At 37.6% G+C, this 12,638-nt stretch overlaps 2 protein-coding genes across 2 annotated transcripts in view; one reads left to right on the top strand and one right to left on the bottom strand.

The window, feature by feature from the left end:
- The window catches only part of LOC123759389 (serine-rich adhesin for platelets), a 55,042-nt gene extending 51,886 nt beyond the window's left edge, over positions 1 to 3,156 (top strand). The window contains 1 exon segment of the mRNA XM_045744370.2: positions 110 to 3,156. The gene's annotated coding sequence lies outside the window, so the exon portion shown is untranslated.
- Positions 3,157 to 4,607: 1,451 nt separating this feature from the next.
- On the bottom strand, positions 4,608 to 11,734 carry LOC123759392 (EEF1A lysine methyltransferase 1). The gene is made up of 4 exons (XM_045744380.2): positions 11,421 to 11,734; positions 7,907 to 8,090; positions 7,418 to 7,565; positions 4,608 to 5,190 (listed from the first exon to the last, which is right to left on the bottom strand). The coding sequence occupies exons 2-4, from the start codon at positions 8,057 to 8,059 to the stop codon at positions 4,832 to 4,834; spliced, it is 660 nt and encodes a 219-aa protein (XP_045600336.1). The 5' UTR covers positions 8,060 to 8,090; positions 11,421 to 11,734; the 3' UTR covers positions 4,608 to 4,831.
- Positions 11,735 to 12,638: the final 904 nt, after the last annotated feature.

Genomic DNA, 12,638 nt, shown 5'->3' with positions numbered 1-12,638 from the left:
AAAATATATAAGGCTTTAGGTGTCACTACTAATGAGTACAGTACAGTACAGTACAGTACTGTGCTTGCATATGCATACAAATATTAAAAGTTAGTTCTGTTTGTTTCAGAGAGATGATTTCGGCAGTGTATGTTTACCAGAGCATCGTTGTGTGAAATGTAACCGAAGGTTCATGACAGCATCGGCTTTGATATCACATGACAAATTCTGCTCTCTTCTGCAAATGAGACCTGACATTCTTCAAGAAAATCCTCTCAATCCTCGATTACGTTCTGAGACACCCGAGAAAAAGATAGCAATACAAATCAGAAAGGATTACAAAAAGACTATGAAACTTCATAGTTCTAACATGGCTAATTATCTTGAGGAAAACCCACACAATCAAATAACATTTAAAGTTCCTGAAATTCCTAAAGAACAAGAAAAAGAAAATCAACGCAAAATTGAAATGATGATGAGCGAGTTCTGCAACATGACACGTCTAACGTGTATTCCTTGCGAGAAACGATATCAAACAGTAACAACACTAAAGCGCCATGCATCTCAACACTTTAGTTGGACACGATTTGCCTGTAAACAATGCAAGTTTAGAAGCTATCATAAGTACGAATCTGTTCGTCATTGCATCAGTGACCATAAAGCTAATGAGCATACAGCTGGATCCATGATATTAGATGATGAAAGTTTTGGTCCCTTGAAATATTTTTTAGTCAGTGAAGATGACACTTCAATTTCTTCAGATGCAGACGAGTTAGAGAGTCATGGGTCACGGTCAAGAAGCACTTCAGCATCTTCAGACAGACTTTCTATTGGCCTCTTAAATGATACAAGAAATTCCATAGAAAAAAACGATGCAACAGTAGAAGACATTAGACCGACTTTGGTATGTAAAAAGTCTTTAAATATGTCAAATGCTGAAGATGATATTTCTAATGAAATGCCAGACCTGCCAGCCACAGAGACAGAAACTGTATATGACAGCAAAAATGTTCTTGAATTTAAGGGTGACACAAAAATTATAAATAAAAGCTCTTCTGATAAGCCGGAGCCTTCCATGGAGAGTGCAAAATCTATATTAGAAGTTGATAGTGGAAATCTTTTACAACCTGGTGTAGCAGAAACTTCAATCTTTGGTTCACACAATTATTTAAGCAAGATGAATTTAGAGGAGTCATGTGTAAATGAGTCAATCCATGATGGAAGCAAGCTAATCCAAGTTTCAGGTACCAGTTTAAACAACGATTTAAGTGAAATAAGTATAAGTTATGAAATTAATAATACAGTAAGTGAATCCAAACAGATAAAAGGCAGTCCAAATATAAAACACTATCCTCTCAGGGGTCAACCAGATTCTACCAGTAATAGTAATCAGTTTTATGAGGATGAGGAAGGAAGATTTGAAAGACCACAAAGATTAAGACGAAGTGTAGAACAAAAAGATTTCATTTATGATATTAAACGTTCTGGACTTCAGAAAACGGAGGTTGAAGTTCTCAAACGTAGTAGCATTCTCAAAAGAGAACTGGAGTGCAAATCCAATGGCAAACCTGGGACAAGGCGAAGAAATTCCTTTCCTAAAGGGGAGATTCTGTCCAAAAAGATAAAGAACATTGATTCGAGTGCTGCTTGTGAAGCATGGAATGGAAATGATAAACAGCTTCACATCGAAAACAAGTATGATTCTAGTTCAATCACACACTCCTGGGAAGGTAAGTAGTAGTCACTTACTGGTTAATAAATTTAAAGACATAAGTTCTGCACAGGATCATCCTCAAATTGATGAGCAGCATATAATGCTTGAACTTAAAGATAATAGTGATCCTGACAAATGCACTTCTGCTAAGAATTTGGAAACTGAAAACAAAGATAATAGTGATGCTGACAAATGCACTTCTGCTGAGAATTTGGAAACTGAAAACCCTTTCTCAGAGAATAAGCCTGCTAGTAGTCATAATTCTAACTCTGCTTTGTTGCTCAAAAGTGCTGCTGAAAGGTTGCTCATAGAAGGCCAGGAGAAAGGCAATTCTAGTTTGATTTCAGAAGAAATAGACACTAAAATTTTAGAAGTGGAATCAGCCAATGTAAATAGTGATAAGGTCTTAGAAGGAGATATCACTGAAGGCAGTTTGATTGGTAATTACGTATTTGAAAATGGCAAAGTTGAAGAAAATGGTGACAGCATTAAGAATGAAGCTGAGGAAGCAGAAAGTGACATGCTAAATAAGTTGAATAAGTGTGAAGATATGTTGTGGGAGGAAAAACAAGAAAAGCAGTGTCAATAAAGACAATCCTGAAGAAGAGAAAACACTTCTACAAATAGTTAGGAATACATTAACTGTGCCAGATAATGGTGATTGGCATGTTTCCTGCTAACTGTGCACTCAACACCCTGCACTACCTTCACCCTTATTTGCCTACACTATCATCATTCACTATACATAAATACCCACATTTCATCTGTAAAGTTATTCATACTGTCTTGAATCATCATTAAAGTTTTTTTCTATAATTTTGCACAATTTTGTGCTTTGAACAACAATTATCTTGGATATTATTTGTACTGGTAATAGTCCTGTTGGTTACTTTTTTAGATTTGTTAAGAGTGTGTAAATATTAACAGCCCAAAGCTGTTCTCATGTGCTTTAAAATAATGTAGTAGAACAAATTTGTTTTGAATCTGAAATGAAAAGTGTTCATCAGTTATTGGTAGAGATTAATGCTACCAAATTTTTTTTTCTGGTTTGAAACATTAAAATAGGCTCTTTTCTGGTGAAGGAAATTATCCATTCCTTAATATTCATAATACTCTTTAGTTATCTCCAGCTGGTCATGTTAATCCATGTCATATTTGTTGCAAGCGGCACATTAACACCTGTGATTAGCCTAGTGAATAATTATGCATATATTATCACCTTAGGTTAAAGTGTACATAATTTTGTTTTCTGCAAAGATTACTATTTTGATAGGGCCTTTTTGCATTTTTTAAAAATTATGTATTCATGTGTATATGAAAGTAATTTTTTTTTATTGAACAGTGGATATTTGTTATCTAAAGTTTTAATCCATGCCTACAAGTACAATTTATGTATGGAACTTTTGTACATATGATAATTCTGTATATGGACCTGAAAATTATTATAATAAATATTAATGCAATGATGTGTTTTGTAATAATTTAAGGCATGTGCCAAATTATCTATTAAGTTTCAGAAATATTTATTATAAGTATCATGGGTAGTTATTAATTTGAAAATTATTATTTAAAGGAATAGTTAATTTGTTGTGCATTCAAACAACAGCAAATAAAAAAAATTATATATAAGGGAGACTTCCATTTCCCATGATGCACCTTTCATATGTAATATGACAGCCAAGCCATTAATGAGTTGACCACTATGTGCTAACCCACACAATAAGTTACAGTATATTCTTTATGCGTGAAAATAATGGGAATCTAGCAAATTAAAGGTTTAGCAGGCTCGCTTACTCGCCACACCCTGGTGTACCATCTTGTTAGTTGCATTTAAGATATTTTGTGTACATGAGGCCAAAATGTTATCAAATGAAGATTGATATTATTAGTGAGCATGATATATAATTACCTAAGTGTAGTTACAGTATGAGAGCTATGCTCGTGGTGTTCCATCTTCCCAGCACTTTCATTTAATGCTTTGAAGCTAATAACTGTTTTGGCCTCTACCACCTTCTCAACTTGTTCCAACCTCCTACCACTGTTTGCGAAAGTGAATTTTCTTATATTTCTTTGGCAGCTTTGTTTAGTTAGTTTAAACCTATGTGCCAGGCATCAGATGACCTTATCAACACCAATACACTTCATCAACTGCTTTCCCGACATCAACATTCCTATTGATGATGTGTCGATTTCAGGGATCAATGTTCCGCAGTGCCCTGTGGCACTTGAAATCATTTAACCTTATGCATTCTGTGGTACTGTAGTCGAAATTCAATAGTGGCTATTTCTTATCTCTAGCAGATTTAAGACAGGTAAGTTCTGCTGGGTTCCCAGCTATATTTGTATTACCTTAAATGAACATACGGACACTTCCGCTGAGGAGGCTATCAGCATTTGTCCCATTTCTAAAAAAAAAAAAAGGCATTAATTATACAGATGCATGTCATCATCTGTGCCACAAGATATTCAAAAGGCAGTAAATATCACTCAAGTTGCCATTATGAAAATATAAGGTGAATGATATCAAAGGTATGGAATTCAAAGATTCTAACAAAACCACCCTTGAGGACATTACGAAATCATGACACTTAAATAATCCAAAAATCCGGGCAATCGACAAGGTGCCAGACTGTAAGTGGGACACCGCAGTGGATAAAAGTGAGCAGGACATTATTCCATTAAGTGACAGAGTCAAGCGGGTGTAACTAACAGGTCTTGGCAGTCCAGTATTTGGTTAATGTCCCTGAGCCTCGTCCTGCCATGTTGGTAACTGGCCGTAACTCTTGGGCAGTTGTCTCGTCTTTTACACAGTAATTGCCATTTCTCCTCCTCCCTGATAAGTTTCTTTGGTTTCTACTTTGTAGTAATGAAGATTCACTAATTCCAAAGGTATAAAATTTAAATTAAAACAAAATGATTATAATTATTTTATAACAAAATGTAAAGAATATTCAGATAGCAAAACACAAGTGTTAATGATGAAATGTAGAGGGTTGCTTAAGCTGCAATAATTTTAAAACTAAACTAGTGACTGACATTATGCAATTCACCAACAACAAAATTTTAACATGAGAAAAAGTCGTATCAATACTGTAGTTTTACATTTTAGCAGCATAAACAAAGAGTTCCAATATTTATTCATAAGTCAATTTTACAATGAGAATCAAGGTTATAATTTGCATAGCACCAAAAAGGATTACTAAGACTATTAACATGCTTAATTTGAAATTGACACTTATTAACTCCTAATAACCGGCCTGCTAGTTCCTCCATCACCGATCCTGTACACACAATAATTTTACCATTCGGTTTCATTAAATACTTTACAGTGACAGCAGTTTTAGTAAGACAGTCTTCAGACAGATATGGAGGATCAGCTACAATAACATCAAAATTTTCAAATAAATCTCGAGGAACTTCTAAAGGGTTCTTGAAATCGTACAAGATAAAATCTTCCTTGAAAACAGCAAATCTTGTATCATATTCCAAAAGTTTTACTGAAAAAAAATAAAATGATTTATGAGTTTTACCAAATAAAATGGATTAATATGCTGTATAAACATTAAACTATTTGTACAAAATACAATACAATACTGTACCTGACATGTGGCAACATTGACAATTCTCTTGTATTTTCTTCATTCTGATTTTTCATATGCACATTACAGTATTTTTTATCTTGTACTAATTTTTAACATTGAGAAATATCCTAAAATACTTATCCTTTGCATTTGACTTTATAGTTAGTACTGAATTAGTAAATTTACATATACAGGTACACTACTAGTATTGTTTCGCACAGCAATTTTACATATACTGGTAGAACTACAAACAGTAACTAACAAATTCACATACTAATTGGGTTCCAACTGGTAATTTTACATATATTAAAAACGTTTGCCTATTTTGACACGCTACCCTTAGAAAGTGACCACATAGTAATCTTCTCTAAGACATTACCAATGCTTTCAAGTGTTTTAAAGACTTTTAAGAATTTGCCAAAAAATTTAAAATACTACTTTGACTATTATATAATTGAAACAGCTCACAACGCCGCTGTCGCTTGAATCCTATTATCTGCAGACGAGGAATGGGTAAACAGAAGCAAGACTACAGGTCTTAGGTGTCATCGACCCAACAGGCAGCATAGTAGAGGCAGAAGGGGTGATCGTCTCCCTGAGGCAGGGGCGACGAACAACCGTTAACTTCGCACAAGGAGAGAGTGGACTCTGACGGATCCATGTTACCAACCAAGTCCACAAGTTTTTCAGGGCCTGAGGGTGTGTCAGCCCTACAGGAAGCACCTAGGGAGCACCTAGGGAAAAGTGCCTTAGGTGCATGCAGCTCCAAATACAAGAACACCTGGCCACCACACCACACACACAGCTGGTACAGCCACACAGGGCAAAATCCAGCATAGGAACTTAAGGCCAGAGGTGACTGAATCAACCGAAAGTTCATCAGGTCAAAAACCGAGATGGTGGGCGGCCGGCTCCCCCTCCCCCTTTTTAGGGGGGGGAAGATACATTAACGAGTGGGAATACTAGATGAGTGTAGGGTTGCTAGTTTATTTTCTTTTAGCAGGAATTTCTTTGCTCTTTCTGGCTGTAGGTCGCACTTTAACAACTAGTTGTTTGTTTTAGTTTGCCTGTCTTTCTGGGTGCCCAACCCAGAAAGGGTTGGGCACTTTAAATGTAAAGTGCTCATATGCCATTGCTCCTTGCACCTCTCTGAGGGGGCCAGATTCTGGCTCATGGTCCCTGGTAGGGAAAAGAACTCCTGTGACTGATGACCTAAACTAATAAAGTAGTATGTCTGTTCAGATAGCTTCAGGCAGCCGACAGGCTCCCCCCTAGAAAACCTTATCTAACCACACCAAATACGCCTGTCCAAGCTGATACCTCAGGTGCTTGAGAGGCCATCTATGGTAAGTATTGTAGAAACTTTTAAAGATAAGCCCCAATACAAACAATACTATCCTTATTGGATAGTTCAAATGACCAAATTAGAGGCTGCGATCTTTATGTGGTTTGGAACAGCTGCCCAATTGCTCATTCTCTCTCTAGACACACTACTGTAATGTGGATATTACAGTTTCTTTAGAGCAAGGGTCTCGAAACTACGGGCCACATCAGGCCCGTCACAATATTTTATCCGGCCCATAGCAACTTTGTGTATATTTATGTAAGTAACAGAATTATTTCTCTTTAATTTTTCTCAACCACGTAGTCAGACAGTTGACATGTTCATTTCCTGTCCACCACGCTCCTTCACATATGAAATCAAGCCAGAGTGTTGTCACTCTGGCAAACCATCATTTTCAGTCATTTGCATCATATGCTTTAAGGTCCTCAAACCATCATCATTCAATGTTAACCTCACCCATGCCATTTACTAGTGTTACGTTGCTAGTTTACTAGTGCCATGTTACTAGTGTTAGTGTGTAGGAGGCTTCAGAGACATTTCTCCTTTGTTCCAAATCGTATCATTTTGATTACCAAAAAAAAGATCCAAATAAAACTTCTTCATTCATTTATAAAACTAATTTTGTTTTCTTTAGCCCACAAAAATGTGTAAAATATATAATGTGGCCCTTGTACTAACAAATTTGAAGACCCCTTGCTTCAGAGTAAGATTTAACAGGCTAGAGTTAAAATTATTAAGAATATCTAAATGTTAAGTTAATATTGTGAAGAATATCTACATTTAATAACTGAAACTTACAGGAGCAATTGTGATCCATTTTCCTCAGCTTTCTGTAGAGTGTTGGTGAACAAACACAGGCAATGGAGCCATTACAACCAGCAGCCCTTATGCACTCTTCTGCCAAACTTGTTGCAGTCTCTTCTGAATACCAAAACTGACTCATATTCTGGAAAACATAAATCAAGCATTGAATGTAATCAACACCCTTTTCCATGGCAAACGTTTATCTAGAGATACCTGAAAATAGCTATTATACAGCAATAGTTTTCATATAACAGTAAATTAAAAAGAATATGAAGTTAAAAACTGAGTAAATTTTTCAGAAAACAATATACTGTATAGTGAAACCTCATGTCTTTTGCTACAGTAATTTTAGAACTTTATTAGAGTGAGTACTGTATCTGTATTGTATCTGTATTAATATTTTATATGTTGCCTTCTGAAGTCATTTATAAATAGGTGCTGATATATAGAAATTACAAATGAATTACTGTACATTATTCCTACCCAATTTTCTTCAAAAAAATCTGGAATGTCACCCTCTTCAATCTGCCGAAGCTTATCTTTTCTTTCTTCTTGCTCCTTATAAAACTCCAATAATGCACCCATTGTCTGGGCTGACAGCTGAAGTGAGTCATCGTCACTTTCACTACTGCTCATACTTGAAGGCTTTAATAGTCCTCAATAATATCTGGCAAAGGAAAAAAAATTTAATTGTGAAATCTATAATACAATGTAAATATTAATTATGCCAAAATAATTACATTTCCAGAATACAGTAAACACCAGATAATTTAATGTATCCATAGTTCATGGGCTACCCTATTTAAATGTAATGAATTTTAACAAAAATATTTTAAATTCATTAATCGCCTACAAAAAAATTTTTAATACTAGACTCGTACAATAATTACATGTTTGATTCTGCAGGAAGCCTAGCTGCACAATCCCATCAAGCTATGGGAACCACAAGTCCACGAAGACCAAGCCTTAACCCCACCTTAACCCCAGCACTGCACACCACAACCAGGGTTTTAGGCCTATCATAAAACTTCAAATTCCCATACATACACAGGGCTCACATTTGCTTCCTCAGACCTCCAGTAACCATCCCCAATCTTGAAAAAAATCCTGAGTCCCTCACCTCCCTTCTAGGGCCTTAGTAGGAAAATGAGGACCATATATAGCACACAACCATCTGGTGTGTGAACATGTAGGGCGGCCATACTAAGAGCTATTGAACTTCTAACAACAGCATACATGGTAGTCCCTGAGTCAAGGTAGTCACTCCTAGGACGGAGAACAGGAGATGCTTTTTCACCCCACAGGGATATTACCTATGGGTGATGGGTGGTTATCATCCTAGTGGCTGAATAAACAGTTGAGGCCTAGTGGCCCTCAGGTAAATTGGGTAAATATATTTCCAGGCAAAATGTGTGCTATGTACAATAGCACACATTCTATTGCACTGCTCACATTTAACATGTGAGCAGTGCAAGGGTTTATCCAACACAAGTAAATGAACCATCACAGAAGGGAGAGGCAGCTCACAGCCCATCAACCCAAAATTCCAGGAAATCAGAATACAGTATAGGATATCAGGCACTGAACACCAAGCACTGTCCAAGAGTGTAAGGAAACTTAGTACAAACCCAAATGTGCCAGTCTCAATTTGGCAAAATCCCTGGAGGATGAACAGACAATACCCAAAAACTAATGGGGCAGGCAAAGCCAGCACAAGCACTGGCCTACACCACGTATCCAGAAAAGAAAAGAACGGCAGCCACCAACTATGACATAGGCCCTGCTATAGAAAACAGCTGGGAACCAAAGCAGAAGCCGTGAGAACCATGACCACACAACCTGAAGAAAAGAGGAAAATACCTAGGAGATCCCCAACCAGAGAAGCCAGGAAACCTAGACAAGGCTTCGGGGCAACCTAAGGAACATGTTACACAGGAAAAAAGCAGGGAAAACCCTTGAAGGGTCCAGGCATGCAAAAGCTAGGAACTGGCAAGAAACCCAGGGATTCCCTCCTTCAAACATATGGATCACAATCTGTCAAAGACAACACAACCAGAGGAGAATGAAAAAGATACAGGATGAATCTACAGGCAACAGATCAAACTTTACCCCAGGGAAAGGAAGGAGTGGGGAAGAAGACCCTGCGTGTGGGGCATAACAATCCACATAACAACTACCAAATTAACATTACTTTACAGCAGATTGATGAAGAAAGGGACCATGGAGTTGGAATCCATCATTCACTGAAAGTTGCACAACATGTGAGACTGGCAGTAGAAAAAGCTAACCAAACCCCAGGAATAATCAAGCATACCTTTGACTTTAAGGAAAAGAACGTCATTATTCAACTGTATAAATCTCTGGTGTGCCCCATTTGGATTATTGTATCCAAGCATGGAGACTTCATCTTCAGAAAAACATAGCTGCTTTGGAGAAAGTTCAACACCGGGCAATAAAAATAATTCCAGAAGTAAGTTGACTCACATACCAGGGATGGTTGAAAGCCACTGGGCTAACAACACTGCAAACCACACATGACAGGGTTGATCTCATTGAAACATTTAAAATACTGAATAATCTGAAGTATATTGATCCAGACAGCCTTCCAGACAGCCTCTTCAAAAGGTCAGATGTAACACAAAGAACAATGGTTTCCACAATATAGGACAGGAAATTCTCTTTCATTCATAGGGTTATAAACCCCATGGAACCACCTACCTACCAAAGCCATAAATGTCAAAACACTGCCGAATTTTTTTGGGACCATTGACAAGCTGTCGACTTCTTGTCCTCATAGTGGCCCTCCGGTAAATTCTGGTAAATACTCCTTGTCACAATATTTTTGAGGGAAAATATCTGTCAAATTTCTTTCATTTATCTGATTTCATTTCATTGCCAAAGTTACCCTACAGCTGATAGTTAATATATGAAATTTCGAACCTATACTACTACCTAGCCTAAACCTTCATACGCAAGACGGTTTGCCAATGGATTTTAAAACCTACCTAACCTAACCCAACCCCTTAATCCTGCCCAACCTAACCCAACCATACCTAACCACATTTTATGTTCAATTTAAGCAATTCGAAAAACAGACTTTGCAAAGTTCTGGTGTACGATTTGATCATACAATACTTCAACCCCACTCAACACATAATGTGAGTTCCCACTGCCAAGGAATGGAAGCTTATTAGAGTTTTCGAGGTCTCCCTAAGCCAATATCTGACTCTCATGATGCAACCCCCACAAGACTGAAGCTACCTTACTGACCACTCCCTGTAACTACCTTACTGACTGCTTCCTGTAACTACCTTACTGACTGCTTCCTGTAACTACCTTACTGGCTGTTCCCTGTAACTACCTAACTGATTGCTAAGTGAACAGAGGTAACAGGCATAGGGAAGTGTACCCAAACGTCTCACTCCACCAAGAAAAGAACGATGGATCAATGGGTTATAAGCAGCCTGCCCTAAACAAGCAATGTGCAAATTGCCAATAAACAAAATGTCTGTGATATCTAACCCATTGAAGATGATCAATGTCTGTACTCGCCTAGTGACCTTAACAGCTAAATAACAGTACCATGAAGTGAACAGGTGTAATCAATGGGGTCTTCAAAAATTAACAACATAACGATAATACTGTATCATTATATATACATACAGTACAGTATATATAATTATGTAAGTCAAACAATATGTGACGAATTTTATAACAGCTTACAATTCAATATGTGACGTGTGTGTGTGTTATGTCCATTAAGGTACTGTACTCGTATTGTGACGTTAAACTTGAATAACCTCATTGATTCTAGACCAAAAATATATTGATTTCTTGGGTGGTGCCAATTACGCTGCAATTTGCCTGCACATGATCTCTCTCTCTCTCTTAAGATATATAACAACAATAGATACAGTCGCCCCCGTCTCCCTCCCCGTACAACGCTCTACGCTCAAGGTGTAGCTCTTTGTATCACTACAGGATATGAGTTACTTACAGTGTTGGTGGTGGTTGTAGCACGTGTGGCACGGGCTGGGGGAGCGGCTGAGGTGCGGCGGGGAGCAGCAGCAGCAGCAGCAGCAGCAGAGGCTGAGGGTGGGGCGACGGGGAGCAGCATGACGGTGTCGCCAGCATCATTCTCCCATCCCCTTGGACACGCCTCCCATAGCCCCTCCTACCTCAAGCCCCGCCTCCACACCAGCCACCTATTCCACTGCTAAGATCCCACAATATGCCTTCTCACTGGTACCCCCCACTTGCCATTGACCCACCTCCACTGGGCCCTCCTCCTAGGTCCCACCTCCACTGGGCCCTACTCCTAGGTCCCACCTCCACACAAGGGTCCACCACCCAGTAAGGACCTTACCGCCATCCAGGTCCTAATTAGCCTCCTCTCACCACAATTATCTCATCAATTACATGTAATAACAACAATTATAACATTCATTCCTTTCTGACAAAGATCCCCCATTCTTTCTGTAGAAAAAAAATGCCTCGAACTATCCATACTATGTTTTTCAAATTACCTTAAAGATTTACCACAGTTACCCTTCGCTATACTTAAAATCAATAATAATAGATAGATAGATAGATAGATAGATAGATAGATAGATAGATAGATAGATAGATAGATAGATAGATAGATAGATAGATAGATAGATAGATAGATAGGGGTACCACCTAGGGACCCATAGACTCGAAAAAGACTATACTGTATGTAACATCCTGGGGAGCCTTGTGGGACACGTTCCCGCATGCACTCACATATTGTCTTCTCCCACTCCTATATTTTGTATATTTGGTCATTTTATTTTATTTAAAACTTCATTACACAAAAAGGGTTACAACACTGGTTACATGCAAGGTACAAGGCTAGTTGTCACAGCTAGGTTGTCGAGTTCCTCCAACTCCTCAGGTGGCAGGCAGGAACAATGGATGCAATGTGCGTTTCCTCTCTGTATCGCCACACTAAGGTGCTGAAAGAGGAAACTGGCGGCTCTAGGGTCTCTAGGTGTTTCAATTAGCCTAGAATAAATAAATAAATAAATAAATATATATATATATATATATATATATATATATATATATATATATATATATATATATATATATATATATATATATATATATATATATACTTATTAACTCAGCTTGAAGAACAATGACTTTGCAATTTTGATAAAAAAATTATAATTGACTTAAATATATTTGTATA

This window comes from Procambarus clarkii, chromosome 32, assembly GCF_040958095.1.
Source record: "Procambarus clarkii isolate CNS0578487 chromosome 32, FALCON_Pclarkii_2.0, whole genome shotgun sequence".
In the NCBI taxonomy this organism is placed as follows: Eukaryota; Metazoa; Arthropoda; class Malacostraca; order Decapoda; family Cambaridae; genus Procambarus; species Procambarus clarkii.
Note: the sequence above shows the minus strand (reverse complement) of the source record. Positions and strands in the feature narration are given on the sequence as shown.